The following is a 12,683-nucleotide window of genomic DNA, read 5'->3' as shown; positions in this document are numbered from 1 at the left end:
AACCGACCGGGCGCTCTTAGTTCGCGTCACTCCGTTTGCCTTTCGTCGCCTTTGTCTATTCCCGCAACGGACCGACGATAGCCAAGTACCTTACCTCCCGCAGCACACTTAAGCACTTCTCGTGAGCACGTAGCAAGCCCATAATCCACGAACGCCGTCCCCGGTACACCCCCACGACACGATGAAGTTCATCGAACGCAACGAGCTCTCCACCCTCGCCCGCGCACTCACCCACGAAGGGCCCGAGTGCTCGGTCCACACCCGCATCGAGCTTTACAGCTGCAAGAACATCAAGCGCGACAAGAAGCTCTTCCGCGACCTCGAGCACGCCTACGCCGACGAGGTCTCCCACTCCCCGCCCCTCCCCTCCGACATGGCCGTCGACCCCCAGGGCGAGATGACGCCGTTCGGGCCCATGACCGAGCCCCACTCCCGCAAGACCCTCTACCTCCTCATCGCCACCCTCAACGTCGCCTTCCCCGACCACGAGTTCTCCGACGTCCGCCCCTACCACTTCAACCGCGAGGAGTCCGGCGCCGCCGTCCTCAACGCCCTCTCCACCACCCTCGTCTCCCCGCACCGCTCCGGCCTCCCCTCGTCCCGTACGTACTCCTCCTACCCGCCCTCCTCCGCCGACTTCTTCCCCCGCTCCGTCCCCACCTCCTCCTCCCCGCTCGACTTCTACGTCAAGCCGAGCCCCCGCGCGCCCTCGCGCGCCCAGTCCGGCACCCACCCCACCGTCTACAACACGCTCAACAAGGAGATCAGCCTCGCCGAGTGCGAGGTCTACTCGTACACGCCCGACCCAGAGTTCGACCCGCACGCGAACGACACCGACGACGAGGACGAGCTCGCGTCCGCCGACGACGACGGCGCGCCCTCGAGCGACGACGACATCCACTTTCAGTTCGACGACTACGACGTCGACGAGGCACCGGCGCGCCGGCGCAGCACCGGCAGCACCGACGAGTCGGAGCGCGACCTGCCGCCGGGGGCCGCTTCCGCCGCCGCGGCGCGCTCCTCTGGAGCTCGCACTGGTTCTTCGTTAACCGCAAGCTGAAGCGGATATTGTTCATCTCCATCTGGGCGCGCTCGCGGGGGATCGCTGCGTGGATGGACCACGGCTCGGATGTGCACGTTGCATATGGGTCGCCGGACAAGGTGTCCAACGAGCGGTTCCTTGGGTGGGAGGGCGCGGTGGGCGCTGGCGCGCGAGCGATGGGTCTGAGCGTGAGTGCGAATTTGTGAATACTGGATCGCGGTATGCGATACGCTGGCCCGAGAGATGCGCATGTCAAGGTATGAAGCCTCGTGTTGAGAGCATATATGCGGCTAAACGACGTGCGTAGCGGACGCGGTGGGTTTCGCCTGTGCACTCGGTATCACGGTGCCCTATATCCCGTCTTGCCTCTTGCCTCTCGATTTTACACAGATTATATGTCCCCCTGCCGCTTCACCTATGCGAGCTCCCGGCAGCCTTCTTCATGTGTACACTAGCCATATCTTGTCCTGTATGTGCTTACCTTATTATTGGGAACGATGTTGAGCGTCACGAGTTCCGTAGTAACCTGGATTCTCCGCCTCTATGATTGGTATTCGACGCTCCGATGTATAGCATGCCTTCGTCGAATCGGATTAAACCGTAAACGAAAAAGGGTGCACGGATGAGTGCATGATAAGAGGAAGACCGAGTAGATGGCCGCAGCAATCCCATGGATACTTATAGTGTGTGGGACTTTCGATCAGCTGTCCGTGACTCACCGCGCAGCGCCTTTCAGATCCAACTCAGACGGGGTTTGCCACAGATTCTACGTCGGTCGGCGTATATTGTCTAATCTCCATGTGGATGCAAGGGAGAGAAGCGAGCTGGGATGGAGATCCTGTTTCTACAAGGTCGCGGCGAAAGCCTAGAGAATCGATTGTTTAGCCGCGAAGGGATTTATGAGGCAGTCCGAACAGAATAAATGTTGGGCATAATGACTCGGTGCGCTGCACATTGTTTAGCATGTGTCAGGGACGAGAGAGAACGAAAGCAATGGCAGCTCACCGAGATAGAAACTTGTGCTTCGGAGGGAGCAGAGTCGCGTGTCCAAGCGGATGAACAGCCTGCGCGGAATTGAGGATGTATCCTCGTCATGTGAATGTGACAACTTGAACGAAGTAGACGGATGTGATGTCAAGCAGCAGGTAAATAGAGCTGACGAGAAGAGTTCGGCAACGTATACAGAGCAGGTGGGTAGTCTCTGTGAGGCTGTCGGAAGCGTCGAGGCTTGCTCAGGCTAGGTTGTCCCTGTACGGGGTAATGTCAGGCATCTAGCAATATAGACACATGCTAAATGTCTCAGCGTGCTCAGACAAGGCCGCAGATGAGATGCAAGAGTTTGAGAAGAAGGAAAATGGCATCGATATCGGATGGAGGAAAAATACTGTGATGTCGATGTGAAGGGTCCTGTTCCTTCTCCTGCCTTCCATATGCGGAGAGAGAGATGTAGCGTCTAGCTTTACGTAATTGTTTATCAAAAGCTTCTGAGCCAAACATCCATCCGGCGCTCCCTGGCAATCCGGCGACGTCTCCTATCACGACTTTACTACGACCTTGCTCGCCGTCCTCAGCAGCCTAAGATGAGCCAGAATGCTGCCAATCATGTATCTCAACAGGGCGACTCCGGACCCATCCCAGCAGCCATAGCTGCTTCGCCTCCGATTGTCGACATCATCCGCTTCCTGTCTAGTGCATCGACTGCATCATTTGGCGTTATTTCCCGGACGACACTCGCTGTCATATTCACACTCCTTGCACCAATATCTCTGCTCCTCACCCCAATCTCCTACCTGCTCTCTCCTGTCTTCGTCCTGGTCCAAGTCCTCTTGGACGTGTTTGTCTTCGCGCCTTACGCAGTTACCGCCGCCATCGCGCGAAACGTCTACCCTATCTACGTCCTCGTCGGCGTAGCTGTTATATGCGCTCTTGTTGTTGGTTTTACGGCGCGCATCATAACCTCCTCCATCCTACACGCGATATTCGCCCCTCGTGCTAAACCCAAGGCGGCGGTCAAGGAGCTTCAGCCGGAACGCGATGCGCCGCCTCCGCCAGAGCCGAGGGAGAAGAGCGCGTTCAGGACGGGTGTACCCAAGACACACATGCGCAAACGCGTCTCCATCAAGGAAGAGAGGGAAGCGTAGGGGCTGTAGGGGAACCGGGATGATCTTGTGAGTATGCACCCATCGGGACTTCTCTCGTTACAAGGTAGCTTGCAGAACTGCCAGTCGCGCATCTAATCCTGCATATATCAGAACAATGGATCAACGCGACATTCGTACCAGCAGTCTTCGCATCGGACTGCCCCTCCGCCGACCTGGCTAGTGAGATGAGCATTTTCCAAGTGCTGTGCCGCAGAACGAGGGAAGATAGTACTGGACAGACACTACGTCCCTCTACCGGCACCTATGGACACAACGACGCTCAGTTGATGGCATACAGCATACGACAGGCGTATGTATGGAACCTCCACCAGTGTCAGCATAGCCCGTTCTGCCGTGAGCTGTCTTCGCTGGTTGTCTACATGCTCAATCCGAGTTGATTTCTCCCCAGTCTCAGTGTGCATGTACTCGTATACGCGAATGTCTCGCAATACATAAACCTCGTCCCTGACACCTAGACATTGCCGCAGCCTTCCGGAGTTGTCTCGAGCAAACTCCCCACCTCCCATCACGTTGGCTAATCATTGTTAACATTTCTATGTCATCACGAGCGTTTCGGAGGCCACTCGACGAATGCAAATGATTGCCAACTCTTTCATGGCTTTTATGCGCCACTTAGAGTTTCGTGGCTTCTGCTGACTCTTCGGTTGCTGACTAGCGGCGGTATCATAGTATGTGGGCTTATACTCCCTGAACAGTGTCTCAAATTCCTGATTGCCATCTAAATGGACCCTCTATCAATTCTCTTATTGATGTAGGTGGCATACACATATCATCACACGATTTCGATCAGGCATTCTGAACCGAGTCAGCAATTACAGGTGCCCGAGGAGTTTCTGGATCCTCTCCTTGTTCGGCAAGACCGCCTTGTCATCCTCGGAGTTCTTGAGCAGCGCCGGGTTAGGAAGACCTTGGTAGTTCTTCGCCCTCATCCAGCTCTCGAGGGTGTATCCCTTCGGGTTCGTCTTCTTCAGCCACTCCCAGTCGCGCGTGATGACGTCGTCGCGCCACATGGACCAGAAACTCGTGAAGTTCTGCTGCCAGGTCGTCGTCCCATCGCCAGGCTTCTGCTCGTTGGCGACAGGCTTGTCCGTGCGGAGCAAGTTCCCGAACCAGCCCTCACTGTCGAGCGACTGGCGCAGGTACTCGGCCTTGTAGCCCGTGACCTTCGTGAACGTCTCAACGAGGTAGTCCCAGTTGACCCAGTCGGTCGCGATCTCGAGGTCTTGGGCTGATACCTCCGCGCGGTGGTCGAAGGAGTACCGCGCGAAGAACCCGAGGTCCTCGAGGGCGATCATGGGAACGTGACCGTCACCGACCGGCGACGCGAACACGAAGGTGCCATCTGGGCGCTGGCCGAGCGGGCCAAACATGGGCTATATGGAGGCGCGGTCAGCTCACGATTCTGGAGCAACAGGAGCACACCTACGATCGTCAGCATCTCCATGTAAGGGCCGGAAGTCACGACGCTCCAAGACATGTCGTTGTCGCTTACAATGGACGGCTGCGCCTTCATCCACTCGGCTACGCGGCCCTTGCCGTCGTAGTGCTCGCACTTGTAGGCTGGTTTGTATCCCCCTTTCTGTTGGCCGACGACCTTAGTCAACGTCTCGTCCCTGTGCGATTCACTCCTACACCGACTGACCTTGAAACTGTAGTCCAAGTTGCTCCAGATGTAGTGGCGAACCGTCCTGATCTGCTTCGCAAGTTCGAAGATGCGGATCCCAGCAAAGATCTCTTTAGTCTCTCCAACGGTGAAGCCATCCGTGTTGTTCCAGACGCCCCATACCCCCTCGAGCGCGGCGAACACCTTTGGGAAATCGTCGAAGGAGCCTATCAAGCAAGCACGTTAGCATGAATGCTACACCAAGGACCAACGTCAACAAGACATACCCTGAGCGAACTCAACGCCCTTCTTCGCCAGTTCCCTCGCGCGACGGCTGTTGGGGTCTCGCGAGAGTGCACGCACCGCGTACGGAGAGGGGGAGCCGTCTGTGGCCGGCGCGAGGAGGGCGTCGATGACAGCGATGCCTTGAGCACCGGTCGCGCCGATGACTAGGATGAGCTTTTTGGAGGACATATTGAAAGGCTGATTGTTCTGTACGAATTGCTGGGCCGGAAGGAGATGAACGAGACCCCTCAAATCCATGGGGGTTTTATACACGTCGTGTCAGCCTGAGGGCGCTGCTCAATCAACTCCCTCGGGCATATCCAAGCAGGAGTAAGTCAGAAGGTTTGTAAGTGGTGCCATAAATCTTGAAAACGACATGCGGATCCATTGCCAGGCTGGTGGAAGTGTCTTGGGCGGTTATCCTAAGCGCGCAAACCTCGGTCACCGAGGCATGCCCGATGCTGCCGATTCCAGACGTCAGTTCTCGTCTCAGGTCCAAATACACGCATCTGGTCAGTCGTGTTGTATTGCACATTGATATACAAAGATCTAGTATGTTAGGCGGCAGAATGTTTGGGAAGCGAAGAGCAGGTTGAGTAGTGGCTCGAACCCGCCCGTCGAAGCCATTACGCGAAAGGCAGTTTAATTGGAAGTTACGTTCGAATTAGCCATCGGTGGGTATATGCGCACATCACCGGGCTCAGTGATCGTGCTAAGGGTAACCGCCACCTCGTCATAGGACGGCTGTGTGTATGACCCCCCGCTAGAAACTAATACACCCTGCATTGGCGGTCTTATCGGCACTCGGAGCACCCAGGGCAGAATCACGTCACGACCATTGTTCCATTTGAGTGCTAATATACATGTTCAAAAGGGGCGCTCAATTAGCCGAGAGCCTTAGCTCTCCGCCCGTGTGTTTGAGGAACAAGCCATTGTCGGAAGGAGCGAGCGCATCGATGACCTTCAGCTGCGCTACGACCGATTCCTCGGGTGTAATCTTCTTGATATGAACGTCAGACGAGCTCGCCCTGCTTAGGAAGGCTGTAACGCCTTGAGCGGTAGTGCCTGAGAGAATACATCAGCTCACGCGAAACGAAATCGCCGTCGGCTCGAAAGTAAGTGACGCACTGTCATTGATGGCGGTGGCAGAGGTATCTACGAGCCCCGGGTTAAGGCTGATGACGACGAAGCCCTCGTCCTTGAGCTGGACTGCGTACTTCGTGGTCGCGAGGAGGCCCGAAGCCTTCGTCATCGAGTACGCCGCGATGTTCGCGACGCCGAGGTGCCGGACGACCCCTGTGCTGAGGACGATGATCTTCTTGGTCGAGGACGCGCGGAGGAGGGGTAGGAACGCCCTGATGCTATGGACAGGTCCGAGACTATCAATCTTGAACTACGAATCAAAGGTCGAGGTCAGACCGATATCAACATAACATTACAATGCCCGCCGTACCGCATCAATGAAATCGGCGTCAAGCTGTTCCACATCGGTGCTGTGCCGAGTATAAGCGTAAAAGATAAGGAACCACGGAGTCGAAAGAGCACGCACTAGTCGTCGAATCCTTTAAAGAAGGTAGATGGGTCCAAGTTGGCAGCGTTGTGGATCAGGTAGTCCAACCCTCCGCCAGTGATTTCTGCCACCTGCTTCGCGGCAAGCTGTACAAGACATGCAGCATGAGCAAAGAACGAAATAGCGGTAGATTATGGATGGCAGCCTGACCTCTAGCGTGCGATACTCGGTCACGTCACCTGCTACCACATGGACGTTCTTGAGACATGCAATGGCAGAAGTAAGATGGGTGGATTTAGCCGGGTTGCGGACGAGAGCGATGACCACTGCATCGGGGCGTTTGGCCTGGTAAATGCGAAATGGATCAGCTACAATCCGACAGGTTCGAGCCCAGTGAAATTGTACTTACAAGCTGGACGACGTACTCGAGGCCGATTCCGCGAGAAGCACCGACTATGAGGTATGGTGGCATGGTGACTTGGGGGAGCAAAGAAGAATGTGCTGGGATACTGTCCTACTATGTCGCTTGCCAGGCAAACATTATATAGCTTCCATAGAACCCGCAGACGTCATCTGTGCTATCCGTACACACAACGACCGACGATAAACCACAGACGTCGTCTGTGCCATCCGTACACGCAACGACGGCAGCGGCGCGGAGGATAGAAAGTCGGGGTGGATAGCCTCGATTTGGATGTAGGGAGGTTCAAAAACGTCAAACATCGAAGCCCCACCACCAGCGCGGAGCTCAAGCCTGACAGGCGCTCAGATCGTGGACGGGACGGAAAATCTTGCCGCCAAAACAAGCCAGTCAAGCCAAGCTTGTCTCGCCTACCGCCACGGTCTCCCAGACGTTTGGAGCATTTTGATAAGAGGAGGAATCTATCTCGTCAGAACGTTCGCGCAAATACTCCCTTCCCGCTTTTGAGTCGCTCAGCGCGCAGAGTGGGCCCCTATTTCAAGTGCACGAGTCCGCGTAGATGTGATAAATTGCGCGCTTACATATCACCGTCTCAAGAGGATTGACCGCGACACCCATGCGTGAGTAGTGCGACCCCAGAAGCGACTGATACGCCTCCAGTTCTCGCATTTCCCTGTGGATAAATGTGCAAGGCCTACACCCGAGATTATGTGCTTTTGCACTATCGATCGCAGAAAAAGCGAAGGAAATCGGAATGGATTTGCTCCCGACACAGGTCAATCAATCTAAGAGGGTTTTGGGGGTACCGGTTTGGTACTGACCTCGATTGATGCCTTTCCGTCTTTTTGCCTGCGCCCGCTGTCCTTCTGCAAAATTGCAGGAGGATGATATTTCATTAATTCCATTGCATTGAACAGTTCAGGTAACTCTGTGGGCGAACACCGTACATGCTGCTCCCCGGGTGGCCAACCAGGAGCAACGAGGCCCTCGCTCGCTTCGAGACTGCGATATAATTTGAAAAGCAGTCTACACTCGCAATGTTGTTCCTATGGTAGACGCATGACATAGGTCGCCTAGACGGCGGTGTTGGCGTGGTGCATCGAATCCTACAACATTGTACATGTTGCAAAGCATCGCCAGGGCGAGACGTCAGTCCAAGTTACACACATAGATTTTCGGGGAATCCCTGTCTTTCCATCTTCATCCCCAATCTTTCTATAAAATTTATACTACAAGTATACGCATCAGAGACTATCGCGCAAAAGCTGTACCACAAGGGCCGGATCGTGGCGTACCATCAATGAATTCATCTTGCTTCTCATTCGAGAGCTCCTCTAATGTCATTCCTTTCCCTTCCTTGAGCAGGAGAGTCGAAAAAGCCCCTGTCAGCATGAAGAATGCGAAGATTTCCAATCTGCAGCAACCCGGTCAGCGCCTGTTCCCCAACTAGCTCGCAGGTATGGACCAAGATCAGGACGTACAAATGCGGTACGAATGCGTTCGTTCCTCCGATGTTGACCAGCTTCCCGAAGCCGACTTGCGAAATAACAGCGCCGACCTTGCCGCTCGCCGCAGCGATCCCAAAGGCGGTGGAGCGATAGCGAGTGGGGAATGACTCGCCTGGGAAGATCGATACGGTAGAGTTTGGCCCGAAGTTGGAGAAGAAGTTCGTCAGACAATACAAGAACACGAAGGTTTTCCTCCCTGCGTCGGACGCTGTGAGCTTGCCGTACGCAAATCCTGTTCGTCGTCAGAACCAGCCCACAGACTGTCTGCAACATGACTTCGGAAACGTACCCATGATCACGTACAAGATCGTGAGCATAATGAACCCGAGCAGTTGTATGGGCTTTCTTCCCCACGTGTCGACAAAGAGGAATGTCGTCCAAGCGCCAGGTATGAGTCCTGCCACAGCGAGGATCATGTTTCCTACTGAGATATTCTTGAGGTTCTGGTACACCCTCATGTTACCCGTGACATCTGCACTTGGGGAACCGAAGCCTATTGCCTGGAGAATGACGGAAGTGTTCAAGCCAAGCCCGTAAAATGCGACCTGCGATCCTGCTTTGTGAGTGCCAGCATATTAATAGGACAGTCAAAGCGAGACTTACGTCGATAGCGAACCACGAGTAGCACATGCCGATCAGCGGGAATAAGTTCTCTCTCTTGCTGAAGAACCTGCAGAAATCGCGCCTCGATGCCTTGGGGGCCCTCACACGTTCGACCACTGCGTCCTGGTCAGCATAGTACATGCCCGTCATCAGGAGGTTCTCGACATCCTCGCTCGCCTGTCGGACGTTACGCTCGACGTCCATCGTGAACCGCGGGGTCTCTGGGATCGTCAAGCGGAAATAGAGGGTGATCGCGGCTGGAACGCAGCCGAGTCCGATGAGCAGGCGCCACATGAAGTCGACGTGCGGGAGGACGGCAGGGTCGTCGTGGAGGACGGCCGACTTGTATGCCGATACGATTATGAACCCGACGAGCGCGCCGGCTAGACAGGGCCAATGAGTGCGTCACAACTCAAGTCAAGCAAAACAAGTACGCGATGAAGTACGACGTACCCAGCTGGCCCCACCCCTGATTTGCCCCGACGGCCGTCATCATTCGCCCACGAGTTCTCGTCGATGCGAATTCGGAGGGGATGACGGATGATAAAGGGTAATCGCCTCCGATTCCAACCCCCATGATAAACCGCCATACGACCAGCACCCCGATAATGTTGACGGCATGCGCTTGGCCAGCCATTGCTTGCCCGAAGGAGGCAACGATCACGAGCACCATCTCAACGCCATCTTCCCAATGCGCATAGAATGAGGTTGGGGAAGTTCGCAGAAGCCAAGAAGTAAAGACTTACACATGCGTTTGCGACCGAAGACGTCTGCGAGCCAACCGAAGATGAGCTGCCCAAACACGGTGCCTACCGGGGTGGCAACCTTGATGCCAAGGTCTTGATTTGCAGTGAGCACTTGTCCTGCGCTGAAGGTAAGCGATGTTCCTCCAAGAGCATTGAGGGGGGAGGAAGGGACATACTGACCGTGACCATAGACATAGCCAAGCATGACTGAAGCGATATTGATGGCAAAGATGTCATACCTAGACACGTTCCGTATGAGCCCCAAACTCAAGACGTTCTCTAGGTCCAAGGTCTCACGAGTCGGTGAAGAAGCCCACTCCCGCGATTAAACAGACTCGGACATGGAACCATCTGTACCATATGCGCATCACGTTAGTGCGGGACCATTGATGCTAAGGACATTGCGCGTACGTGAATCCAGCCCGGTCCAGTTCCGCCAGTGTCGTCTTGCGCTTGTCATTGAGGACGTAGACTTCAGCGGCCTTCTTCAGCTCAGGTAGTTGCTCAAGAGGCATTTTCACGTCTGCGATATCCTCTACTGATGTGGGCATGGCTCGAGCGTCGACAGCAAGTGGGCTGAGAGGTCAGAAGCCCGCGCAATAAGTATAAGAAGCCGGGGAATTGCAGGATTGGTCCGCACCCATGAACCACTCACGAGACCTTGCGGTTCCTGATCCCTTGAACCAATGCCTCAGCCCATCGAAGTCAAATGGACAGCTTCACAGAGTCCAAGGCCGCGTTCGGGGCTATATCGCTGTTCCTAGCACGTTCGTACCAAAGGGTTACGCGCTTGACGTGCAGCACAAGCACAAAAGGCAATCGACCCCACGATGTCGCAGAATCGAAGAGAAGCCTGCGATAGGATACTGCGGAAACGGGCTCCAGGTCGTGGCAGTCTGCGAACCCTGGCTCGGTATAATATTGGCAGTACGAGATGAACAAGCAACTGAATAGAGAACGTCAAACCTTGCATTTTGACAAGAACATGAGAATGAACCTTCTTGGAGGGCGCCTGCCGTATTCTCACAACCAAAGGCGGAAGTATATCGAGTTCCGTCTCGGCCTGAGCAGAGATCGTCACGGTGGTATTCTCGAAAAGGGATACCGACAACCACGGATCGTCGCGAATAGCAGAGTCCAGCTAGTGTCTTTGGGGCTGGCAAACTGTATGCATATGGATTCTGAGCTTCGTGAAGCTAGAATGCGGGTGAATCTATTACTAGTATTGGTATTCGCTTACACGGGTTGATGATTTTGGACCGTCTTAAGGCCTAAGAATACGGCATCAGCTCTTTGTGTTGATTACTAGACCCTGTACTCAAAAGTTTCGCAAGTCGGTAGGAGATGGGAGCTTGTAAGACACAAGTGTGTATACCACTTGCGAGATAACTTACCACGACGTGGCAGTGCTTTCAGGGCTCGCCTGTCCCCAACTCAGCCGTCCTCCACTGAACGCGCGCAGTTTTCAGTAGAACGCAGTCGCTCGCTCGCCCGGCTATGCTGAACGGCTCCGGCTCGGAGTCTCAGACGGTCCAGTTGACAACCGCGAGTGGTCCAAGGGAGTCAACTCATGACCACCTCTCCAACTGTGTTCCCGAGCATCGAACACGGCTGCAATTTGTTGTCTTGATATATGCAATCACGCCGAGCCTAGCGCATTCCGCCGTGGCTATTACTGCACCCGAGCAGTTCATATTGGACAGTTGCTCCTGAAAATTCGCCGTCTAAGAGCGCTTCTACCAATCCGACTGCAAGCTCGTCAGCACTACATGCGATACATGGTGGTCAGGACGCACCTCAAAGTTCTCAGCGTGATGGAATCGGAGGTCAAGTAAATGGCTGCTAAGTAGACATGGAGGATTTCGAATCTCGATGAACGCGGACAGTCAGTCGTCGTTGGACGGCCGGTAGATATCACATGCAGTGAGATCAATCCCCATGATCGCATACATCATCGGTGGACGCCCACCGCCCGCGTTCCCCGCGTTCGTATATAACCTCCCCATCCCTCATCGCACACGTCTCGATAATCTCTGTCTCGAACACTACGCACACCTGCCTGTTCACCGTACACCATGTCTGACATCAAGGTCGAAGGTTTCAAGGTGCGTAACCCCCGCGTACCCAGTTGGAGACGGCCGGAGGCTCACACGCCCATCGCGCATACACGCGTAGTCCTCCGAGATCCTCGCCCAGCTGGCGCAGGTGTTCGAGAACTTCAGCGACGAGGAGAAGAAGCAGCAGATCAAGAAGGTGCGTCGCCTCTCCGTTCTCATGCCCCTGCCTAATCAGTGAGATGGCAATGCCAAACAGACGAACGGCATCTTCGAGCTGCAGGTGAAGAACGCGGAGGGCAAGGAGGGGGTCTGGACGATTGACCTCAAGCAGACCGGCACGGTGTACAAGGGCAAGCCCAAGTCCAAGGCTAACGTCACCCTTATCCTCTCGGACGAGACCTTCAGCCAGCTCGCGGAGGGCAAGCTCGACGGCCAGAAGGCGTTCATGAGCGGGAAGCTCAAGACGAAGGGCAACATGATGTTCGCGACCAAGCTTGACGGCGTCCTCAAGGTGCGTTCGTGCCTTCTTGCGCCCCAGACACGACAGTGCTCATGAGAGGTTGTGCAGACCGCCAAGTCGAAGGCAAAGCTGTAATACCATCTTGTCATCCTTGCTGTTGTTGTCGCATTTTACCCTATCGTAGAATTCACTGTATTCTGATCATACCCACCAAACACCCCCAAAATGCACGACTGCGAGAGCACGCACGCACGCACATACACAGATGCATTGCAGCACACATCAT

General features: G+C 55.0%; 6 protein-coding genes across 6 annotated transcripts; 3 read left to right on the top strand and 3 right to left on the bottom strand.

The window, feature by feature from the left end:
* Positions 1-181: 181 nt before the first annotated feature.
* On the top strand, positions 182-1,248 carry DICSQDRAFT_52921 (Maf1-domain-containing protein; the record flags this gene model as incomplete). Its single annotated transcript, XM_007362420.1, has 2 exons — positions 182-922; positions 952-1,248. The coding sequence occupies 2 exons, from the start codon at positions 182-184 to the stop codon at positions 1,246-1,248; spliced, it is 1,038 nt and encodes a 345-aa protein (XP_007362482.1).
* A 1,449-nt stretch (positions 1,249-2,697) lies between these two features.
* DICSQDRAFT_16586 (uncharacterized protein) lies at positions 2,698-3,024 on the top strand (the record flags this gene model as incomplete). The annotated part of the gene is made up of 1 exon (XM_007362419.1): positions 2,698-3,024. A coding segment is annotated over one exon (327 nt), but the record flags the coding sequence as incomplete, so codon positions are not given.
* A 992-nt stretch (positions 3,025-4,016) lies between these two features.
* Positions 4,017-5,281, bottom strand: DICSQDRAFT_166845 (NAD(P)-binding protein; the record flags this gene model as incomplete). Its single annotated transcript, XM_007362418.1, has 4 exons — positions 4,017-4,577; positions 4,631-4,783; positions 4,847-5,034; positions 5,095-5,281. 4 exons carry the CDS (start codon positions 5,279-5,281, stop codon positions 4,017-4,019), a joined length of 1,089 nt encoding a protein of 362 aa, XP_007362480.1.
* Positions 5,282-6,170: 889 nt separating this feature from the next.
* DICSQDRAFT_51998 (NAD(P)-binding protein) lies at positions 6,171-7,074 on the bottom strand (the record flags this gene model as incomplete). The annotated part of the gene is made up of 5 exons (XM_007362417.1): positions 6,171-6,485; positions 6,546-6,585; positions 6,642-6,748; positions 6,813-6,947; positions 7,012-7,074. The coding sequence occupies 5 exons, from the start codon at positions 7,072-7,074 to the stop codon at positions 6,171-6,173; spliced, it is 660 nt and encodes a 219-aa protein (XP_007362479.1).
* A 1,200-nt stretch (positions 7,075-8,274) lies between these two features.
* Positions 8,275-10,395, bottom strand: DICSQDRAFT_52975 (phosphate transporter; the record flags this gene model as incomplete). Its single annotated transcript, XM_007362416.1, has 9 exons — positions 8,275-8,437; positions 8,505-8,763; positions 8,821-9,076; positions 9,135-9,517; positions 9,588-9,818; positions 9,881-9,997; positions 10,061-10,119; positions 10,178-10,231; positions 10,292-10,395. 9 exons carry the CDS (start codon positions 10,393-10,395, stop codon positions 8,275-8,277), a joined length of 1,626 nt encoding a protein of 541 aa, XP_007362478.1.
* A 1,476-nt stretch (positions 10,396-11,871) lies between these two features.
* On the top strand, positions 11,872-12,616 carry DICSQDRAFT_133410 (sterol-binding-like protein). Its single transcript, XM_007362415.1, has 4 exons — positions 11,872-11,985; positions 12,056-12,133; positions 12,194-12,448; positions 12,506-12,616. Exons 1-4 carry the CDS (start codon positions 11,956-11,958, stop codon positions 12,530-12,532), a joined length of 390 nt encoding a protein of 129 aa, XP_007362477.1. The 5' UTR covers positions 11,872-11,955; the 3' UTR covers positions 12,533-12,616.
* Positions 12,617-12,683: the final 67 nt, after the last annotated feature.

This window comes from Dichomitus squalens, assembly GCF_000275845.1.
Source record: "Dichomitus squalens LYAD-421 SS1 unplaced genomic scaffold DICSQscaffold_4, whole genome shotgun sequence".
NCBI classification, from domain to species: domain Eukaryota; kingdom Fungi; phylum Basidiomycota; class Agaricomycetes; order Polyporales; family Polyporaceae; genus Dichomitus; species Dichomitus squalens.
Note: the sequence above shows the minus strand (reverse complement) of the source record. Positions and strands in the feature narration are given on the sequence as shown.

Coding starts and splice junctions, on each gene's coding strand:
- DICSQDRAFT_133410 (XM_007362415.1), top strand. CDS start 11,956: ATGTCTGACATCAAGGTCGAAGGTTTCAAG. Junction 11,986..12,055: donor TCAAGGTCGAAGGTTTCAAG/GTGCGTAACCCC, acceptor ATACACGCGTAG/TCCTCCGAGATCCTCGCCCA. Junction 12,449..12,505: donor AGCTTGACGGCGTCCTCAAG/GTGCGTTCGTGC, acceptor GAGGTTGTGCAG/ACCGCCAAGTCGAAGGCAAA.